Genomic DNA, 23906 nt, shown 5'->3' with positions numbered 1-23906 from the left:
AGAACATATATACATAACAGTCCTTAATTCCTTAAATTGGTAACAGTTTAGCTCTGTCTGGGTTTTTGGGGGGTTTGCAGAAATCTTTCAGTTTCTGTCATGAATTCTTGATGCAAAACTGCTGAGAATAGTGGTTGAAACAGGTAGTGGCTTGTTTAGGGGAACTAAAAGTCACAAACAGTGTCTCTTTGTCTCAGTAAGTAATAAGGTAGTTTATTATAAACCAGGTTTCACTCAGTGTGAAGTGAGTCAAACATGAACTAACCTCATAAATATCAGTCTGGCCTTGAGCAGCTTGTACAACCATAACCTCATACACATGGTGAACTCTTTACTCTTTACTGTCTCTCTCTCTCTCTGAGCAGCAGCTGCACCATAACCCCCCTCATCCCTCACTGATTAACACTGCTCATCTTAAAACAGTTTGAATTTCAAAATGTTTCTTCAAAACTTCTTCAGCCTGAACTCTGATCTGATCGGGAGATTCAAACATCAACAGTCTTGTCGCTATAAGAGAGACACGTGATGTTGTTCACATTTTAGTGTCCTGTTCCAGGAAGTCTCTGGCGGTGAGCCCAGTCCCTGAGTCTGATCTTTATTTCTCTTATATGTCATCAGGCTGCAGCAGCAGGCCCTCACTAAGGAAAGCTGAGGGAAGACCCAGAGTGTGTGGAGCTTTAGACTCTAGAGAGAACTAGTCCTCTTGGGTTTTATTTTTAAAGTTGATATCTGTCTGAACTCATCAGCTGAGCTGCTCTGCTGCACACAGAGATAAGACTTATACAAAAAACTGCCAACGTCCAATCAAATCCTTCATGATAAAAACCTGACCAATGTGTTTTGGGATAGGACACCATTTGACTCTTTACTCTAACCTTAGGCAACATTCAAACCAGACCTGTCTCTGAGCAGCAGCAGCAGCATGATAATCTCCTCCTCCTTCACTGATAAACACTGTAGGTCCTCTTCCTGGAACATGATAACAGGACTCAGTCATTGGAATTCCAAATGCTGAGGCAAAGTTTATCTCAGATGTGAGATACAAACATGCAACCCGGTCTCACGCCAGGTTGTGAAATAGTCACGTTATTTCGATTTATTAATTTGTGTACAGGTCACGATTTTAAACGTGTACAGGTCACGATTTTCTGACCTGCCGGCCACAAAAACAGGACGGACCGCCACTCGCGGGACGCAATGCCCGGGCGCAGAGGCACAAAGCAACGGGGAAATGAAACGCCGACAACAGAGGGACGGTTGTGGTTAGGAAGAGAATAACGAGGAAAGGAACTGCAACACGCGGGACCAGATCCCCGGTCTCCAGGGTGAAAGTCCTGTGTTTTTTGACCAGCCTCCCTGCGTGGACTTTCGCCTTATCAATACTACTCGCTACAGTAATCGTTCTGTGATCACAAAATATGCTTCCCATTGAAATACACTGCTTTAAAATTCGTAATCGCCACACGAAATGAGACCGGGCTGAAACATAACAGTCATTGATCATTTATTGCTTTAAGAAAGAAACATGATGTTCCTAGTTTAGTGTTGCTTTAGGCTGCAAGCCATGTTACACAACACGTCAAGTTTCATAATTAATCTCACTGGAATGATTAACAGACAACAAAACTGATAGTGTTTAAGTTCAGGGTTTTTTACTCCAAGTCATTCTGCAGTTTAAAGCGTAACTCTCGCCAAAATGCATCCTAGGGTCTTTTTGTGAATGTACGTGAGTCGAACTTTAGTTTAAAAGCATATTTAGGACCGAATTGGCACTTTTAGGATTCACCGTATTCTTGTTTATGGGTCAAATGGCCTTTTGAATGGGAGAGCTAGGGGCACTCTCATGCTAGCCTCAAAATAGCTATTTTCGAAATACTAAGAAGGCTTGACACAACATGAAACTTTGCTTCAAGTATCACCAGGGGCTCTACACCTTAACGCAAGCATTGACAACATTGTTTGTGTACACAGATTTACTAAAAAGAAAGTTTTTGAGCAACTCACCGTAGCTCTTGTTGTTTCCGGCCGCTACCGCCTTGGCAGTCAAAACAAGTCGATATCCGAATGCGAATGAACGGACTCCATATGAGGCTCCTTTTTCAACTACAAGGTCAATATTGTTTTTCAATAACGACAAAACAACAACTTATCCGTGCATTTATATGGAGCTAAGCTTTACGTCTTTACTCTCCTCCCTGTTACGTTGCATTCGGAAATCGATTGTTCTTGACTGATAAAATGGCTGCGGCCGGAAACAACAACAGCTGCGGTGAGTTGCTCAAAAACTTTCTTTTTAGTAAATCTGTGTACTCAAACAATGTTGTCAATGCTTGCGTTAAGGTGTAGAGCCCCTGGTGATACTTGGAGCATAGTATCACGTTGTGTCGAGCCTTCTTAGTATTTTAAAAATAGCTATTTTGAGACTAGCATGAGAGTGCCCCTATCACTCCCATTCAAAAGGCCATTTGACCCAAAAACGAAAATACGGTGAATCTTAAAAGTGGCGCTTCCGTCCAAATTATGCTTTTAAACGAAAGTTTGGCTCAGGTACATTCACAAAAAGACCCTAGGTTGCATTTTGGCGAGAGTTACGCTTTAAAGAAGAACTGACTATTACTATTAGATAAAGCAGTAAGAGTTCAGTTAGAGCTGCAGAGGAAGCAGCACACACACACACACACACACACACACACACACACACACACACACACACACACACACACACACACACACACACACACACACACACAGACAGATATACACAGACACCAGTGTGTGTTGATAGAGTCATTGTGGAGGATGTAGTTTGTGTTGATGTTGAACTGTAATGTGTTACACTGACAGGTGTTTCCATTATTTTGCACAAACGGTGAGTTTGAACATGTATTTCGTTAAAAAAGCAAGACAGCGGCTGCTGCTGCAAAAGAGAGAGAGAAAATTGCTGCTCGAGTCAATGCGTACGCATTAACAGTGTATTAATTTCATATTTAATCACAGTTAACTTATAATATTACTGGTAAAAACTGGAATTGAATTATAATTTCATTTAGGTGCAATCCTGCGGGCGAAAAAGTAAACTATAGGCTACTAATCCCATTCTGAGGATGCAGCACCATGATCATTAACAGAACTTTAATGTATAATCATTTATTTCTTTTTGGCTCTACTGTCCAGGGAACACTACAAAAACGTTTAAAAAACGTTTCAGAGCGAGTCACACTTTTCTGATGGCTCTGCATACAGTGGCTTTACTATTACAGTGTGATCCGTATACACTGTTATAAAGAAAACTGCCGTTTGCAAAAAACGTAATGCGACACAAAGAATCTGCTGGGATGTTAAAGATGTTAAAGCCTGTCCACGATGGTGGATGTTAGTGATATGAGGACAGATAAGGTATCTACATATCTGATGTTAGTGATATGAGGACAGATAAGGTATCTACATATCTGATGTTAGTGATATGAGGACAGATAAGGTATCTACATATCTAATGTTAGTGATATGAGGACAGATAAGGTATCTACATATCTGATGTTAGTGATATGAGGACGGATAAGGTATCTACATATCTGATGGACTGTGAAAAAAACTCTCAAATCGGTTATGTGGAAATGAAAATACATCTATAGTCGGGACTCAATACCGACGTAAACTCTCTGTGAATTAATACAGCTTTTTCATCAACGGGATTGTCGACAAAAGGACATCACATGTTTGAGAAAAAAACGGTTTTATAATCTGCCTAACATAAACCAATACGTTTTTTTATTCATGCAGATAAAACTGCATTAAAATGCGCCTGATACAGACTGAATGAATGAATGAGGAGATTAGTTTCTCCTCCCTCTCAGAGGGAGGAGACTGAGAGAAACTCACGTTTTTTTCCCCGTTTCTCTCAGAGGGAAACTTGAGGTTTCTTGAAGAAAACCTGCTCCCGACCAGGTTAGGTTCACAGACTCAGTTACCATAGTAACTGACTCTGAGGTTAAGTTACCTCTCTTTCTGGAACGGAAAACCCAGAGTTTCCCTCATCTCAGCGTTAACCAACTCAGAGTTTTCACTAAACCTGCTTTCTGGAACGGGCCTCAGAAGGCTTCCCTGTAGCCCACGCTGCTGTGGGATCCATCCACTTCTGCAGCCGAACCACAGACTTCCTCACAGTAAACAGCTTGTCATGCCTCCTGACAGCAGGGCATCTCTCTCAGCTCTCATGGCTCCATTAATGCTCCTGGTGTTCCTTCTGTCTGGAGCAGCTTCTGGTAAATATCAGCTTTTATTATGAAAAGTAGTTTGTACTCATGACTTTATTTCTGACCTGTGTTGTTATGGTCTGGCTACTCCACATAACATTCAGGGATGGGAGTAAAACATGCTCTGGTTTAATGGCATTGGATATCCATGGAAATGGCATCAGAATTACCCAGAGCCCATTGTGCATCTTCACAATGTCATGTACATGTAATTAAGTAAAAAGTACAAAATATTTCCCTCTGAGTAGAAGTAGAAAGTGTCATGAAAAGAGCATGTGTACGTAACAGTACTTAATTCCTTATATTGATAACAGTAGCTCTGTCTGGATTTTTGGGGGGTTTGCAGAAAGCTTTCTGTTTCTGTTATAAATTCTTGATGCGTGAGAACTGCATTGATGACTGATTCTCAGCAGCCTTCTGTGGTTGAAACAGGAAGTAGTTTGTTTAGGGGAACTAAAAATCACACACCGCATCTCTTCGTCTCTGTAACTCATAAGGTAGTTTATAATAAACCAGGTTTGACTCAGTGTGAAGTGGGTCAAACATGAACTAACCTCATAAATATCAGTCTGGCCTTGAGCAGCTTGTCTAACCATAACCTCATACACATGGTGAGATCTTAACTCTTTACTGTCTCTCTCTCTCTCTGAGCAGCAGCTGCACCATAAACTGCCCCTCCCTCACTGATTAACACTGCTCATCTTTTCCTGTAACTTCATGATAAAACAGTTTGAATTTCAAAATGTTGAGGCAAACTTCTTCAGCCTGAGCTCTGATCTGATTGGAAGATTCAAACATCAACAGTCTTGTCGCTTTAAGAGAGACACGTGATGTTGTTGTTCTCGTTTTAGTTTCCTGTTCCAGGAAGTCTCTGGCGGTGAGCCCAGTCCCTGAGTCTGGTCTTTATTTCTCTTATATGTCATCAGTCTGCAGCAGCAGGCCCTCACTAAGGAAAGCTGAGGGAAGACCCAGAGTGTGTGGAGCTTTAGACTCTAGAGAGAACTAGTCCTCTTGTGTTTTATTTTTAAAGTTGATATCTGTCTGAACTCATCAGCTGAGCTGCTCTGCTGAACACAGAGATGAGTCTGCCACATTAAATCTCCCAACATCCAATCAAATCCTTCATAATAAAAACCTGACCAACATGTTTTGGGGTAGGACACCATTTGACTGTTTACTCTGACCTCAGGCATCGCTCACCCTAGACAGAGCAGCCAGACCAGACCTGTCTCTGATACTCTCCTCCTCCCTCACTGATAAACATGCTGTAACGTGATAATAGGACTCAGTCATTTGAATTCCAAATGCTGATACAAGGTTTATCAGCTTGAACTCCTAGTTTAGTGTTGCTTCAGGGAGTTTTTCAGCCTGCGAGCCAAGTTCCACAGCACTGACCTGTTCTATAAGTAATCTCACTGGAATGATTAACAGAAAACAAAACCGATAGTGTTGAAGTTCAGGGTTTACTGCTCAATGTCATTCTGCAGTTTAAAGAAGAGCTGACTATAGAATAAATAAGGCGGTACGAGTTCACTTAGAGCAGCAGAGGAAGCAGCAGCCATCTTTACTGATCAGACACACACAGACCACAGACTGACCTCAGTCTACTTTATTAACTATTTCCTCTCTGCACCGTCACACTATTTATACTCTTGTTAAGTTACAGAAACACTTTGACTTGTTTGTTGTCATTATTATATTCTATATTTATTATATATGCAGCTATATTTGATTCCTAATAGTTAAATGTGTATGTAGATGTCTCTGTGTTCAGCTTTATGTCTGATTCTGTCTTCCTGTAAGAGTTTGTGTTTCCTAGAATGGTGAAGACATGGCCCATATTCTTTGTATGTGCGTTCACATATGTGGAGTCTGATTCTAACCTCTAAAGTAAAAATAATCTATACCCAGTGACTGACTCTGCTGCCTCACTGTAGTCATAATCTTCTAATTAAAACATGCAGTTGTGACCTTCATGACTTCAGTCTGCTCTTCTCTCTCTGTGGCCCATTTGGATAAAACAGTCGGAATCAGCTCTCAGATCAGCTTTATTTCTTTAACAACACTGGAGACTTAATTATGTGGGCTAAAGCGGTGTCTAAATGGGTGTGTATATGTTTTAGTTATCATATTTCTTATCAGCTTCATGGGTGTGTCTTTGACTGACATGTTTTGCATTCAGATAAAAAAAATGGAACTGATCCAAGATAAACAGAAACATGTTTACTTGCAGACAAACTGCTGATCTGATAGAAAACAGATGCACAAAACTGTATGTAGCATAGAAATAAACTCTTTTCACATATTTATGCATTAATGCAGTTCTGTTTCTGTCTGTCCACTGGACTTTTTGTCCCTGGCAGTGTTTAAACTGATCTTTCTGCAGATTTCCCAGAAGTGAAAGCCTTTCCAGTGAAATGCTCCTCTGGAGAACAGGGTGAAAGCTGCCTCCTGCTGGCTGTCTGACTGCATTACATCATGCTTTCTTTCTTCTCACATGCAAGATGGAGCAGCGTGAGTGGTAGCCTGTTGCAGCAGATCTGAGCCTTTTTGTATTTCTCATATTTGTATTTCTTTTTTCGCGTTTTTTCTTCTTCCACACTGTTCTTCAACGCATGTGCATACATGGATGTACAACTGTGGAGATTAGCTGTGTTTCTTTTCCTTTTTTCTGGACTTTACAACTTTGCAATGGGAGACCTGTTGAGTGTGTGGTCCCAGTTCCTAAAATTGCGCATCCCAGGGAGCCCAACCACTTCAGACCGGTAGCCTTAACTTCACACCTGAAGAAGACCTTGGATTCACTCAGCAGTGCTTTTACCTTATTATTATCAGCCTGCATTAAAATACAACACGTACATATTGCTGTTCAGTAAAGCAGTTATATAAAGTTGTGACCATTATTTTTTAATAATTATTCATGTGACAGTTATTGTTACTGTTATATTGCTGTATGAAAATTGCTGTTCATATTTTTAGAAGTTTGGTGAACATTTTCCGGCAGTTGTTGAGATAATTTGAGAAGGATGATACAGTTGCAGATGTATTTTAAATGAAGTCAGCAATGAAGGATAATATATAAAGTGCTATACACGTATTAGTGGTTCCAACAACAGCAGACTGGTCAGAGACAAGTACAACTTTAACTATTTTAGTTGATTTATTTATTTTAGTGTTCTTTAACAAAGACCATGTGTGTTCCTCTTTCATGTGTATTTGGCATTCTTAGCACACAATTTGTGTTCTCTCAAGTGAACTGGGACTATAATTTGGGAGGATTGAACAATTATTATAGGTTTTTATGATTGTTCAATCCTCCCTAATTATAGTCTTAGTTGACTGGACCAGTAACTATATAGTGATGTAGACTACTTTACATTCATGTAACAACAGGGAGAGGACACCTCAATGGTTTTTGACCTTATACTTTGCTGGGGGGAAATAACTGATAGTCACGGTTAAAGTGTGAATTAAATGTATCTTAATTATCTTTATAGTTTCTAGATGTTAGAGTCCAGTTTATTTATAGTCTTTCTTTTCTCTGTCCATATAGGCCTACTAGGAAGCAAAGCATCCAATAAATAAAGAAGGAAACTGCCTCTGTAAAAAACAAAAACAAAAAAAGTGTGGAAAAACCGTGGCAGAAGCGGACCGACTGAATGATATATCTAAAAATATAGATTTACGAACTACTGCTCTGAAATGAAACCATTTAAGGAGTTAGGCTAGTAATTTCCACAAACAAACAGCTGTATATTTTGCCTGAAAAGCGAGCAGTGGGAGTAAATATATTCCTTAGGGAATTCCTATTTTAGCCCATACAAGTGAGAGAGAGGGATATGTACACTTCACAGCATTGTTGATAAGTGGTTGTAATTGATCTTCATGGTACATTTCCTGCGTAACATTAGGCTGTCTTCTGCTCACTTTTAAGGCAAAGAGTACAACTGCTCATTTGTGCAAATAATTAGCCTAACTTCTTGAATGATATGACAGTTTCAGTTCAGAGCAATGGTCAGTAAATGTATATTTTTAGGCTACTTAGGCTCTTGCTGTTTCTTTTTTACAAATGTGTTTCACATTGTCATAATTCCATATGAAGCTGCTGCTCACTCTGTGTAAAGAATACACAATGCGTCTTCTCCATTTTAGCATCAGTAAATCTGTGATCGATACAGTGGTCTATTTAAGAACTATGTACTCCTGGCTTGACATAGCTTCACCTTCTCATCCTGGCTCACCCCCCCACATGAGACAGTGAGTTCCCTGAGCAGCTCCTTCAGCAGCAGACTGCTGCACCCTCAGTGCTACCGCTGGTCATTTATTCCAGCAGTCAGACTCTTTAATACAACATCATAATGTAGCACTGCTAGCTGGTTCTGCAATATGAGCCATCACTGGATAATATTTTGCACTATGCACATTTATCTATTTATTACTCTGTATTACCTCGAACTGTGCAATATGTCATCTCTACTCATCTGTATATCTGTGTTTATATACTGTCTCTTTATATAAGGGTGTTTATTGTGTAAATGTTTGTTTTATTACTACTATTATTATTTTAACATTTTATTTTTTCTATTTCTTATACTTTATGTAGCCTGTATTTGTTCTCCTATGTCTAATTAATGTGTATTTGTGTTGTTCTGATGTGTGTACATTTTTCTTTTGAGCTGCTGTAGCACTGGAATTCCCCCACTGTGGGATTAATAAAGTCTATCTTATCTTATTTTATCTTATTTTCTCAAAGCCTCAGCAGATGGCAGATATCCTGGACTCGTGGTTGGTCTGTCAGTTGCTGCAGGCCTTCTTATTGTTTTTCTTCTTTCTGTTCTGTGTTATAAACGGTGTAATGGTCCCACAAAGAATCCTTCATACAAAGCTGTGGCTGCTGAAAGCACCGAGGTGACCTGAATGTCGTCCGGCTGAAAGAATCAACAGTTTAGAAGAGACAAATCTGTTCAATAAGAGTTAAGCTCGTAGAAATGATAACACAGCCGTTAACACGCTCATACCAGCCGTTTGTGATTTTCATAATATCACAATGTAATGCCCGCATTGCGTTGTGGGATATCAGCTTTGAATCATATCGTAATGTTCTGTATTACGGCATATACTGTAATATTTCACCAGTAATAAGACCAAAATAATATTATAAAAATAAAGAAATGAATCCCATGATAACATCTAAATCAATGTTGCTAGATGTAGCATTATAGTTTTAAAAATATCAATAAACAAAAAAGCAAACCAGCTTCCCTGGACGAAATAGACCAAAATAATAACATTAAGAGCAATACATATAAACCATGATAATATCTCATGAATAATGTTGATTAAAACAGCGGTTACTGGGCTAAAACTGTGACAGATTTTAAATTAAGGGGGCGTGTTTTTTCTTTTGTCGATATCGGACGGTGAGGGATCTGACGGACCCCCCCCGTCGAAAAATAACGCAACGGGTACCCCCCTGTCGATGAAACTTAACGCTGGGGTCCTTGGCCATGCATCAGACATTTGACGAGTAGGGAGTGAGACTGTGTTGGTTTAGTCATGTATGAACCATTCACCAAGGCAAATTCCACATAAGTGTAGTTATTGTGGCAATAAACCCTTTTCTGATTTTTTAAAGAATTGACTGAATCTTCATCTACTACAGAATCACACCTACCTCGAGAGTGCGACCAATTTGGTCACGTATGCGACCAAAATGTGTAAGGGTGCGACTAAGATTTTTCCCAGGTCGCACCGGTACACCTAACGTCCTCGCATCCGCTGCCTCTCCATGAACAAAGTGATGTCGTTTCTATGGATATGGTTTAATGTTGCGTTACATGACCCGTTCCTTCTGGAAAGCCGTGCCTGTGTTTGGATCTCTCCTCCGCGCAGCCCCGCCCCCCCATTCACTCACACACACACACACACACACCGTCCGGCTCACCTGCAACATGGAGAGACACAGCGCCGCTGGTCCACATGCTGACATTTGTCTACAGTTTTAATTGTTATTAACACAGCTGTATATTGATAAGTATGAGAGGGAAACCTGTATTGGTACCAGTGTTTCCGCTGGTAACTCTCTGTTAAACACATTAGAAGTTATTAAATGGAACTACGGTAACTTCAGTTTGTTGAGTAATAGCGTGTGAGACGGAGCCTGCTGGACCTGGCCTGGGCGAGAGATGTGACCCATGGTCAGAATATCATAGTTCATAAAAATGCAGGGCAGCCAGGGACAATACAGACATTTCATACACAAGACGCGTGTTACGCTGTTGACCCGCTAAAGCGCATTCAACCCGTGCTGGACCCGTTCAGAGTCAGTCGTCACTCTGTGAGTAGAATATGCTTCAGTCCATCGTACCCCCCCCTCTCCCTATATGAGCTACTGGGCTATGCGGGTCTGATTGATGTTGAAAACAAGTGAAGGAGCTTTATCAGAGATATATATTTTTTTAAATATATCCCAGGCTATTTATTTCAGATCATTTACATGTGTTGCAGCTAAAATTTAAGAGACATTGCTTTGACAATATCAAATCAAATACATCAAATAAATATAAAAATTCACGTTTACTTAAATATTAATAATTAGGGAAGGTTGTCAGTGTGATGAGATGTGGAGATGAGTTTTTATATTTTGTGTAGAATGTATTTTAGATCTATTGCTCAGATGAAATTAAAAAATTAAACAAATGAACCTAAAAATCCTCTCCCAGCCTAAAATGTTAGTGTGTGTTAACACAGTCTGATGGTTAGAACTAATCAATGACAGTTCCTAATGCTGCCTGCAACGCTGCCCCTCTGACAGTCAAATACAGTTTGGTTCTCCTCTCACACATCTGCCTCTCATCGCCTGTGTCTTACCTTAATGCCTGTCCTGTGATAATGCCCCTTACTTCTATCATACATCTATCTCCTATTAAGTGAGATCACATTGTATGGTCACCTCAAATGCAGGACATTGATCGCATGAGATGAAGTTTCTATATGAGTTTCTAAATGGCAGCCTGTGCCCTTTTGTAGTGTGTACATACTATTTCTCATCAAACTGTGATAAAATTCAGTATATATACGTCTGCCATATGTTGCCACCCATCAAAAATTTCTGCCCCCCTCTCACCACCCCATAAATATTTTTCTAGATCCGCCCCTGCTCTCTTGTTTTAGCGCTATATAATCTCTTGATGCTGTTTAGTTGAATTCAGTCTTTGCATACATCAGTCACTCTTCAACTCACTGCTCTATAAACAGCAGACATGTTTTAAAACTGACCTTTGAGACAAACACTCACACATTAGGTTGAACTCACCCAGCAGCAGCTGTAGAGATGGTTCCTCCATTTGAAATGTTGGTCATCTGAGATCAGCACTATAGGTGTCTAACCAGACACACAGTAACAGTAAAGCCCACCTCCTTCCTCATCATGTGTCACTGTTGAGTTTGCAGCTTGAATAGCTTTTTTTTGTTTTGTGTCTTTGTATTTCATACGTCAGAAATGATGAAGTTTAAGAAAATGGCCTTTAAACCATCAAAATTAACAATAAGGTTGTGCACAGCTGGACACATGCATGTGTTTGAACTGTGAGAGGAAACCCACACAGACACGAGGACAACATGTCACCTCAGAACAAACTAAGACGGGCTCACACCTAGACCTCATATCCTGTAACCACGGTAACAGTTACTAGGGTGACAGCTGTCCCTTTATGCTGTGTGTCAGCCATAGAGTTAACAGACTTCTGTGTATATATAGGAAGCACCTCTAGCTTTGATTGATTACTTTATAGTACTTGATGGTATTTTAATATTTCATTTAGGTGGTATTATCAGCCTTATCGTGAAAAGATTCATGTAGACATGAAACGTTTCTGACCTGTGTTATAGACACAGACAATGTCATTTGATTCTGAGATTTTACAGTGTAATGGATGAAGTAAACATGCATTCAATAACTGGAAAACACTCTAACAGATTAAAGTTTACAGTTCTGGAAAAAGATGATCACTTAGGTTTCTAAGGTCAAACTGCTAGTGTAATGAAGGAAAAGAAGTTTGTCTTTACACTGCATATGACATACACTCAGCAAAAAACAAAACGTTTCCCTTTCAATTGCTTTTATATTTTAAGTAAACTTAATATATGCAAATATTTGCATGCACATTAAAAGATTTAACAACTAAGACATAAACTGAACAATTATCACAGACGTGACTAACAGAAATGGAATAATGTGTCCATGAACAAAGGGAGGAGTGGGGTGGGGGGGGATTGCTTCGCATTTGCTCGGCATATCCATCTGGTAACTTTCCGTTGGAGAACTTTTGGGAAGGGGTGAAAATACTGGTTAGCTGATTGGATGAACCATTTGTCTATCACCTATGTTGGTGATAGACGGGCCAAATCAACCAATCAGATCCACGAAGCGTATGAAAATACAACCACAAGCCCGCCCCTGCTGCTGCAGGCAAAGCATAGCTCGTAAGCTCAGCATGCAAGCAACATGTCGGTAAAGGAGATTTGCCGTTTGTGTAACGAGAATTTAGGAATAAAAGGAACCATTTCAGATTCCCGGACCATATTCCAAAAGAAGGATCCAAGAGAAAAAAAGCATTAGCGAGCGGCTACCGCTGTCTGATAACACTGGTTAGCTGATTGGATAAACCATCTGTCTATCACCACCTAAACCCACCTCAAAACCATCGCTGATTGGTCAGTCGTTTGGCGAACGGCTCCAAATGTTCTCTATCTCAAGATGCCAGACTGATCTGAGAGTGGAGAACTGGAGCTCGCCAGATCAGGACGGGCACACCAGGCTAGTTATTACCTGATGTGTACCTACTCTGTCGCTCTCTGGGACATGTTTTCATGCTAATCGAATGAGTTTGGAGCTTTGACGAGGCTAAGTACTGCAGTGCATCTCCTCCACACACACACACACACACACACACACACGTACACATGTACACAGTATGTTTGTTTGTAGAATGTTTGAAATGTTCAATCTCAAGTGCAATGCCAATTGCAAACCTCACTCACTCATATAAAGTAAATTATTCATCTTGGCAATATTTGCTAAGTATATTACTGTTTGTGATGTATTGCTAAATATATGACTGTTTGTGGGGGTTTACCCTGACTATTTGTCTTGCTGCTTATATTGATATTGATTTGATCTTAAAAAAAAAGAATAAACAGTGCTGGTTATGCAGCTTGACCTTTTAACCTATTCATGTCAAACCACTTTTGGTGAACTCAGCTAAGTCCGCTACACATTGCACAAAGCTTCTTTTTGCCAAAAAAAATCCTTTGATTTTATGAATATGTTTTTAATGTAAAAAAAACGAGTGTGTGTGTGTGTGTGTGTGTGTGTGTGACTGTGTGTGTGTGACTGTGACTGTGTGTGTGTGTGGGTGACAGCCGGCCAGCGAGGTTGTCAAGCCTGCAGGTGCTTGTGGAGTTTAACTCCTAAAAGACAGTTAACCACAGGTTACTGTTGATTTTATGATGGACATGTGTTGTGATATTTAAACAAACGATCCGTCAATGTCCAAATAAAAGCCTCTTATTTACGAGAGCAGTCTGAGAGACCTCCTGCTTACAGTGGTGTGTGTGTGTGTGTGTGTGTGTGTGTGTGTGTGTGTGTGTGTGTGTGTGTGTGTGTGTGTGTGTGTGTGTGTGTGAGACCGGTCTGAGAGACCTCCAGCTTACAGCGGGGTCTCTGAACATGTGACTGGCCGAGCGACGGGTTAGTGGCCGGGGCAGCTGCCTGCCAACTGTTGCCTCACTTCACGAGAGCTTCTCACCCCCGAAAACTTTGAAGCAAACTGTCAATTCAGCAACGATTTTCACAAGACCGCCGATATTCGAAATCTAAACAGTTCATTTTTCTCACCTAAAATATTGTCAGAAGTGAATTTAGTGATGAATAAGATGGCAAAAACTGTTAAAATTGTCCCGTTGTTTGTCTGTCTGTACCGGAAACCTGAGCCTGGTTGACCTATAGGTCCCGATGCTGACAAGGGAACAGAGAAAAGACCCTGCTGCCCTGAAGTAGGAGCTGAAAGAGTTACAGGAACTGCAGCCAGAGGGACTTAAAAATCCCCAAATTGGTCCAGTTGGAACATGAGAAAAAAAGAGTTCTAGCAACGTTATGTTCTAGGAACTGCAAAAATCCCTCCGGTCGGAAAGGGACTTTTGTGTGTTCTCTGCTTTCCATTTTGATTTTGTGTATGCAGGGTTTAAAGGGGAAGGTTACCTGCCTATCCACCATTCAGTCTTTCATTTTTATTTTTTTTCTCTTGTAACGATCGGATGGGGGGGCCCCATATATACCTTCACCTTGGGCCCCCAATTTGCTAAACCCGACCACTGTAAATGAGACCCTTGTTACTATGGAAAACCCTGTTGAGTCTTCCACATCGCTATTTATTCTAGGGATGGGACGATTCGTCGACGTAGTCTACGTCATCGACTACAAAAATGCGTCGACACAAATAATTTGCATCGAGCCTCCCGTGTCATGTCCTCTTGTCTAATACCATCCCCGCCTCAAAAACTTCGGTCTTCGGGTCAGTTCCAGTAGTAGGCTGCCGTCAAGAGAGTGGTGGATAAGACGAGGACTGTGTGTCGGCGTTGTTCAGCAGTTGTTGGGTATGTGAGTGGAAATACATCTAACATGATAACGCATATCTGACGCCATCACCCAGATGTGCCAATCACTGGAACGAGACAAATAACTGTCCAACTTCTCCTCCCTACAGTGCTTAACCAGCCTGTAGATACAAATAATTAAAGTTAAATTAAAGGAAGAAGAGCTTGGATGTTAAAGAAGAGCTTATTCATTATTTTACCTACTGTTTAAAAAAGCAAATACAGGCTACTCTTTTTGCACTTGTTCTGTTTACTTTAAGTTTTTATTTTTGTATTCCTCCTGAAAGTGACTTTATTTTGTGGTTGGATTGATAGCCTACATCTGGCCCTTAGGTTGCACTACAGATTCATTTCACTTGAACAGTGGAGTGTTAAACAATTTTAATAAATAGAAATTTGAACCTTTTTGAAATTTGTTTTGTGTTACTTGTTAATAACGTTGGCTGTCTTGGTAAGCTGCATGCCTCCCTGTTTCGACCCATAGGCGTTATCAAGCTCTGACATATGAAGCTTTTCCATTACATGGTACCTGCTCGACTCGCCTCGACCCTACTCGCCTTTTTTGGTTTTCCATTACGGAATAAAGTACCTGGTACCTGCCAACACATACTTTTTTTAGTACCACCTTGTTGAGGGTAGGTGTAGAGGAGTAGTCGTGAGCAGGTGTAGACACTCAAAATGAGTCAGCGATGATGTTGAAATGATGGGATTTTATTATTATTGTCCCAATCAAGGCCCACAGTCAAAACAAACAATTAACAAAATCAAAATTAAAAATAAATAAATACTTTCACAAAAAATAAAACAAATTGACGTGAGAGTCAAAAAAAATTATTAAATGATACAAAGGTAAAGCTGTATACAAGTTGACTTTTTTAAACTAGTCACCAGAGCCTTCAACAGACATACGTACTCACTCCTCTTGCTCCCCGAGCAACTGAAAGTGCCAGTCTATATCGATCTATTAGGCTACAAAATTAACTGAAGATTATTTACATGACTCAACAAAAACATTTCACAAAACCACAAGATACCTTGACGGCCAATAAAATAATGACTCATAATTCCGGTAACCTCCTGTTACCCTGGATGTCCTAGCGTCATTGTGGCAAACTTTCCTTTATCAACAAAAGAGAGCAGACACAGACTACCTGTTACTAGTGATGGCGAACTGAAGCTTTCTGAACCAGTGAAGCTTTCAATCCAATTGTATCGAAAAAAAGGTTCAATACTCAAAGCTTCAGTACTCTATGAGGACATCTGGTGGTGGAAGTTAAGGATAGCATTGCGTCACAAACTTTATCCATGAATGGCTGAGTCGAAGATGAATACATTTTGAGTATGAATTCATGGATTAATAAATAATGACAGAAATAACTATTTGGAACCTTGCATAAATAAAAATGTAATTGCCTTCTCCACAAACAATAAAGTTAGGATTTTGGTTGTGAACTTGTCTTGAAATTTTTAAACAAATGCATCAATTTGGGAGGGAAATGAAGATTGTACACGTTTCTGTGATTATATTGAGTACGTAGCCTAGAGCAACATTGTCTCCTCAGCCAAATATGTGAGATAGGCAGTGCAGAAGGCGTACGCTATATGAGCAATCTAACAGTCTGACATGTAGTCTACTGCCAGTGTAGTTCTTATAGAAATTGTTTGAGTCAATTGATTGGGGCAGTGCTTTGACAGTGGCAAGGACATACTTTGGGACAGTGAAAGTGCTTGTGACAGTTAACAAACATTGATGGTACTTACGGAGAATAACAGTGCTCATGGACAGGTCAAGGGGATATTATTGTGCTTGGTGACAAATTTGTTTGTTTGTGGGAATAGACATCAAATGTCATTTTTATTCAAAATCAGAATTTTTTCCACTGTTCCAGGGCTGAGCCGATTTCTTTTCTTACTGACCACTTCACCAGCTCACATGGCACAGAGGAGGCAGGTGTACACAGAATATTACGGGCCAGCACGTACAAATGACACATGCTTGTGTTGTGTCAACACGCTATAAACTTACCTCCAATAAACTCTCTACTCGCTATAATACTCGCTATAATAATCGCTATAATAATCTCTTTATATTCTATAACTCTGTTGACTCTCCTACTGCAACAACCCACAAATACGCGATCTGTGTCACACTAATTTTAAAGCTTTGAATTCAACTTCGAAGCAGTCACGTGGGTGGGTGTGAAACGAAGCTTCAGACGTCACTGGTCACGTGATTATCTCAAAACAAATCAAGCTCCAATACAAAGCTCCATTCCAAATTGGTTCATTTCTTCGATATATGCCTCGAAGCAGGAGGTTCACAGGTAACATCGCTACATGTTACCCTCTGTTACCTTTTAAACTAAATAAACAGCAATGTAGTTAACAAAGACATAAGTGTTGCACGGTTATTATAAATGGTGATGTTTGTGACATAAACGGTATGGTTTTAAACAATAGAGGATGATGTATTGATGGATGTATAAATCACCGCAGTATTACATGTTAAATATGTGCACAAGAACGCTACAGGATTACTGTGGGGAATTTGATGAATGGCTAGTTTAACAGATGATTTGAAACCAGTATGATAAGTAATAAGAGCATATTGACACGCTAACCAAAACATATACAGGCAACATTTACACTCAGTCTTTGAGAGATAAACTAGGTAGCGCATCGCTGCCGTGACGGCAGTATGCGCCCCGTCACACACCTCAGTCAAGGTTCCAAGCGAGCTGAGGCGATACCAAAAGGTGACGTGAAAACCTGCAGACTCCTGATTGGTCAGAAAGAATCTGCATTGCTAGCGACAGACAGGGGTGTCCTGAACAAACCCGGCATTTTTAAATAGTTCAGCCAGCAGTGCAAACAAGAGTAGCCATAGCCTACGCAAGTGGCCTGATGTGTATACTTGTGCGCTGGTGTGTGCGTCGAGCCGGCATGTGTGTGTACACGCCATACATATACACGCCGGCTCGACGCACACACCAGCTCATAAGTAGGCTATAAACATCAGACCACTTACGTAGGCTACTGCGAAAGCTCTGCGTGGAGCCTGCGCAGAACTGTCAAACAGGCTTTAGGCTGTACAAAAATATTGTTTTATGCAAAAACTTTTACTTACATACTTATTAACTGTTGTACATATTGCATGTGTTGCTTCTGGTGCGAGTGCGTCGCCTAGTGGCGAAAATGGGTAGTGCATTTGGTGAGTTTAGTTTCCACACGTGTCAAATGGTGAAGTACGGCTGTTCTATACATGTCGGATCCTTGGAGCAATACGTCCGTAAGTGTTCTTTTGGTTGTTGTATGCAGATATCATAATTAACACTTATGTGAATATGTATACAATAATATAATAGTTATTAAGATGTAATTTCATGTTAGCATAGCTCATTCTTTTTCCTTGTGTAAGTTATGCTAGCACTAGCTGCGTGTGTATATGCACAGGCTAATATGTGCGTGTATGAAAACATGAAAGGAATATTTGGCTATTTAGTAATTATATTTTTGTTTGTATTCCTTAGTTTTACAAAAAGAAAGCAATGCTTGGAACAAACTCTTCAATAAATCTCCATCTTATAAAGACGTCAAACTAGCTTCATTCATTACCTTATTCACTATCTGCCTAAGCATTGTTAGGGCACAACTGCTAGGACAGAATATTATGCATGGGGGTTTATTGATTTGAATTGTGTTTTGTTTCTTTTTTTTCTTCTAATATCCATTACCTACCTTTTTAACAGAAAATAAGCGCTATTGAAATACATTTAAAATAAATAAAATTGTATATTTTTATAATTACTTTATTGTCTCTGACCCCTAATTTTGGAAACCAACCTGTGTGCTTTAAAGGTCTTGGACCTATCCCAAGTGGCGTTGTCGGAAATCTTAAATTCCCCGAGTGTCATTACCACGTACTGCCACACTGAGTTAAAACAGTAGTCCTTTGCTTCATATCAGGTATTTGTTGGCTTTTGAATTCATGTCTTCAATAAAACGGAAACTCTGAAACTGAGAAAGGAAGTCTGACTTGGAATGTCCTGTAATGTAATGTAGTGTTCAGTGTTGTAATGTAACGGAGTACAAATACTTCGTTACTGTACTAAAGTAGAAATTTCACGTATCTGTACTTCACTTCGCTATTTAAATTTATGTCAACTTTCACTTTTACTCCACTACATTTCATAGATAAAATGTATACTTTTACTCCGTTATATTTCCACTAAGCATCTTCGTTACTCGTTACTAAAAAATAAAATTAGAAGAAATGTGTGCGACTGCAATAAGGGAGGTTTGGCGAATCACTGCTCCTAGATTGCATTACGCACGCTCCGCACGCCGCGCGCTCTATTTCAGCGCTTGTTTGTTGCTAAAGGAGGAGGAGCACGCACAACTGAAACCGCCATGGAAGCACGAGCATCTACTGGAGGACCTCCCGTTATCGTAGACGACCAGGCTCGACATAAGCAATGGCCCGATGGCCCGGGGCCAGTAAAAACGTATGTCGGGCCCGTTGCAGCCACAGTCACTGGTGTGTGCGTCACACGCAGCACATGTAGCCTACTGACTGGAAACGTTACCGAGGATTATTTACCGCCGATGGCGCAGATGAACTAACGCTACACTCGTTACTGTAAGTAGGAAGCCTACATTAAAACCTCCATGATTAAAGAGTCAATACTTATCAATAACCCACCTACCTGTTCTACAGGCAGAAACACGTAGAAACCGATATTTCAGTCTGCGCTGTCCACTCTGGTCCACCGCGCTGTGCAAACACAGCTCTACTCTGCAAATAGCGACTTTACAAACGAGCTAAAATGAAAGATGTCAGTTTATAGTCTGACTGTTTGTCTTAATTTGCAACCAATCTTGAACTTTGTGACAAACTCTTGTAAACGTAGCTGCTGTCTAAACGAGCCATCCTCTCAGCTGGAGCGGTAAACCTATGGATGTATTTTAAGACCAAAACAAATACATTTGGCTACTTAATATGCACGTGAATGATGGTTCTTCATTGTTGACATGTTGCCGGTTGTATTATTTAGCAACAGAATTGTCTTATTTCAAATTAGGCATACAGGACTAATCTGAGATAATTTTCTAGTTAAGTAGCCTATCTAGTTATCAATGTAGAAGGGGCCAGCAAAACTCTGATCTACTGGCCCCAGGGGCCCTTGGGGATTTTTTTTATGTTGAGCCCTGCGACCACCCCGACAATAGTGGTGAACTGGTGAAGATAATGTCATACACCCGTGTTGCAAGAAATGTTTCTGTACATTGATGTCAGCTCTAAAAATATGCTGTTTGTTCTTTGAACTTAACATAATTGTGCCTGAAAAGTCCTAGAAAAGAATATGATTTTGATTTGATGAGTGAGATTAAGAAGATATGGGAACCCTGAATATGGTTTATGCTTTACTATAAGAAAGCCACAATAAAAGTTCTAACCGCTTGCTTTTTTAAAAAAAAACTTTTACTTTTACTTTTGATACTTAAGTACATTAAATATCAGAAAATTACTTTTGATACTTAAGTACAGTATATATCAGATACTTTAAGACTTTTACTTAAGTAATATTCTAAAAGGTAACTTTCACTTCTACCAAAGTCTTTTTCTAGTACGATACTTGTACTTTTACTCAAGTATTGCTTTCTAGTACTTTATACAACACTGGTAGTGTTGATGTGTAGTACTGAGAAGGGGGAGCATGTTGTTGGCTCAAAGCCCATTTTAATTTGTCATCATCTCAGTCTGAGTCAGGGTGTGGTTTCAGTGCGTCCTGTGTGGTGAAAGAATATGACTGATGAACACAGTCTGAATATTTCAGCTGCTGTTAAATTTACACGTGATCAGAAGAGTTAAACACTGACAGTCTGGTTGCTTTAATCCGCACATTAGCGTCTAACCAGACACACAGAGTAAAGCCCACCTCCTTCCTCTTCATGTGTCACTGAGTTTTTCTGACAAGCAGTAATAAAAAGTCTCTCTCTCTCTCTCTCTCCTTAGTCGGCAGCCAATAGGATTCCAGCATTCTACAGCAGGACACCGCTCCAGTCAATGCACACCGGTAGTAAATTGAGACTCAGAATGAAAGACTGCACAGAAAGGGATTATGTAACACAGAAATGCTCCTGATGGACTTGGACTTGGAGAAGTTGGATCAGTAAGATATTTAGAGTTATTTTTGCGCTAATAAGTGCTACACAGAGGGCCAGATCTACGTACATTTGTGAATGTAGAGTTATCAGCGCCATGGCCAACCCGCAGAAAGCGCACGCTGTGATACTTCAGTTTACATCGTATTTACCAAACCAGTAATGCAGGTAATGGAGCATTTTATACATTGTTGTGTTTTTTTTAGAAATAAACAATGGACAAATAGAGTCTTTAAATGCTTCAGATGTAAAGTTATTCGCTGTCAAAGTGATGTCAAAATGAATGGCAGTCAATGGGATGGAGGTATATGCGAGGAAACCCGTTTGCTGCTGGTTTACACCTGCTTTTAAGAGGCGGAGAATTTACCCCACAGAACAGAGGCGGCTCTTACTGGTAGTATTCGTAAATACTGCGGAATATATAATTAGTTATTAGAGGACAGGTCTATGTGTAAAGTGTTAAATGTAGCAGTAAAATGTGTATGTTTATATACTGTAGATATGTATGTTTTATTGTTGTTTATCTGTCAGCTGCACATGCACCGTGTAGACAGCTGGTTGAAAGAGCCTGGAGGTGAACAGTTAGCAGGAACACTCAGAGTCCAGCAGAGGGAAGCGTAGACCGGGTATAGTACAGTGTGTATATATATATATATTTAGTGCTGTGCTGTACACTTTCAGGTACTCGCACATAACACCAGGTTGCAGAGCAATGACTCCAGTTACAGTCCAGCGTGGTGTAGAAACAGATCAAGAGAGGGAGAGAACAGCAAGGAGAGAAATATGACAGGTTACATTCGCTCAGCTCTCATGGCTCCATTAATGCTCCTGTTGATCCTTCTGTCTGCAGCAGCTTCTGGTAAATATCAGACTTTTGTTGTGAAAGGATTCATGTAGACTTTATTGCTGACATGTCTTGTAGAATGATGTCGTCTTGTTAGGAGAAAATGTAAATGTGTTTAAAACAGATACATTGATGTTTGTTTATGTTTGCTGATTCCCTACTCTGCGTTCTCGATGCAGGAAGTGTGACATAGGCCTATTCTGTAGTGTTTTAGAGATGATGACTGTGAAATAGATCAGATCAAATCAGCTGTTCAAATCTAAGGACTTGAAGACATGTAGATACTTAGACTTGAACTAGTATAGTAGTTTATTATTGTTTTTCAGATCTGATTGAGGTAACAGAGCACCCTGGAGATGATGCCATTCTGCCATGTCGGGCTGCTGATTCTTCCATCTTAGCTGTAGAAGGGAGCAGACCTGACCTGGAGCCAGATATCGTCCTCTTAAATATTGATGGACACTTGAATACAACCCACCAGCATCCATCCTTTAAGGACAGGGTGGACCTGGTGGACAGAGATCTGAAGGACGGAGACGTGTCTTTAATTCTGAAGAATGTGAACAGACATGACGCTGGAACATACGAGTGTCGAGTTAAACCAGCTGAATCAAGCCGTAAAAAGAGAGGCATCATCGACTCTGAGCCAATCAGAATCATCCGTCTGCAGGTTCCAGAGCCAGCAGGTGAGCGAGTCTCTCTCAGTGAGTTTTTCTGAGTGTCAGGTTGTAGCTGCAGTTTCTAACATCAGAGAGGATGAATGCTCCACTATCCACACATCTACTGACTCATGTTATTTATTCATCTTCAGGTCAGAAGAGTGCATTCTCCATGGATAAAAACTCAACGAATGTCCCTGAGGCTAAAAACTCCTCTCCTGTAGGCCGATACGTTGGACTGGTAGCTGTTCTGATTCTTGTAGCTGCTGCAGTGGGTGTTGTCCTGATGTATAAAAGATGTAAGAACAAGAGACCAGGACAACCTGCTGCTGATAATTTTAAAGCATCTCCCCTCCTTCAATCTCCACCTTAACGTGGTGGAGGGGTTTGTGTACCCGATGAGTCTGAGAGCTGTATTGTCTGGAGCTCTGAACTCCTGTAGGGTCTCCCTTGGCAGATTGGTCCCAGATGAGGGTCAGACTAAGAGAGATTCAGTTCAAATTAACTTTAGAGAACTAGAACATCTTACTAGGGATGCACCGATCCAACTTTTTCAGTCCCGATACCGATGCCAGGGCTTTGTGTATCTGTTAATACCCAATACCGATACCGATACCATTGCTGAATTAATAATAAACTGTATACCTTCCACCTTATACCTTCCTTCCACCATGTGGAAGAGACTAAAGGCAGAGACCTTCCTAACTAAACATTACTTTCCTAACTAAGACAAAATAACTTTAAATGTAACAAATAAATTCTTATTTATCTGTTATTTAAAAAAAAAAAACAACTGTGCATTCAAATCGAAAAATATAATGTAATCAAACTTCTTAAAATAAATTTCAATAAATAACAATAATGGGCCTTCAATAATGAGCCACCTTTATATAGGTTTATATTGGCTTATTCTACTGCAGGGCTCTCAAGTCTCACGCATCGGGCGTGAGAAACACGCATTTCAACCCGTTCACACGCTCACACGCCACACCTTGTATTTCTCACGCAGAGAAATTACCAGCCCACCAAGTTGCGCTGCTATATTTTAAACAGTGGAACAGGTAGAAGAATCAAGTGAGTTCCCCATAGAGCCCTGCCACCACCCGCAGCGCTACCATTGTGCATTTTAGGTCCGGGCCCGCCCATTTTGACCCAGGCCTATAGTGAGTAGTGAGTGATTTTAATTCTAGCAGTTCATCCAATAAGCAGCCCGAGAAAAGCTTTGAGTGAAAGCGTCTCAGCCAATCAGCGGCTTCTACCCCACGTGTGGACTCTTAAGCCCCGCCCACAGGCTGCATCGTCACCAGCAAGTGATCCAATGAAATGAAT

The 23906-nt window shown here is 40.3% G+C and overlaps 2 protein-coding genes across 2 annotated transcripts in view; both read left to right on the top strand.

Annotated features, from left to right (window-relative positions):
* LOC114546120 (low affinity immunoglobulin gamma Fc region receptor II-like) overlaps positions 1–23906 on the top strand; it is a 1096214-nt gene that overhangs the window by 359348 nt on the left and 712960 nt on the right. The gene's annotated exons all lie outside the window — the stretch shown is intronic.
* LOC114574110 (coxsackievirus and adenovirus receptor-like) lies at positions 21767–23148 on the top strand. Its single transcript, XM_028606436.1, has 3 exons — positions 21767–21933; positions 22245–22604; positions 22730–23148. The coding sequence occupies exons 1-3, from the start codon at positions 21858–21860 to the stop codon at positions 22948–22950; spliced, it is 657 nt and encodes a 218-aa protein (XP_028462237.1). The 5' UTR covers positions 21767–21857; the 3' UTR covers positions 22951–23148.

The sequence above is a fragment of the Perca flavescens genome, chromosome 19 (genome assembly GCF_004354835.1).
Source record: "Perca flavescens isolate YP-PL-M2 chromosome 19, PFLA_1.0, whole genome shotgun sequence".
In the NCBI taxonomy this organism is placed as follows: domain Eukaryota; kingdom Metazoa; phylum Chordata; class Actinopteri; order Perciformes; family Percidae; genus Perca; species Perca flavescens.
This window is presented reverse-complemented; position numbering and strand designations above follow the sequence as displayed.

What these genes read in the sequence shown, in the direction of transcription:
- LOC114574110 (XM_028606436.1), top strand. Translation starts at nt 21,858, where the DNA reads ATGACAGGTTACATTCGCTCAGCTCTCATGGCTCCATTAATGCTCCTG. An exon ending in TCTGTCTGCAGCAGCTTCTG is followed by an intron (nt 21,934 to 22,244) that starts GTAAATATCAGA and finishes ATTGTTTTTCAG; the next exon opens with ATCTGATTGAGGTAACAGAG. An exon ending in GCAGGTTCCAGAGCCAGCAG is followed by an intron (nt 22,605 to 22,729) that starts GTGAGCGAGTCT and finishes ATTCATCTTCAG; the next exon opens with GTCAGAAGAGTGCATTCTCC.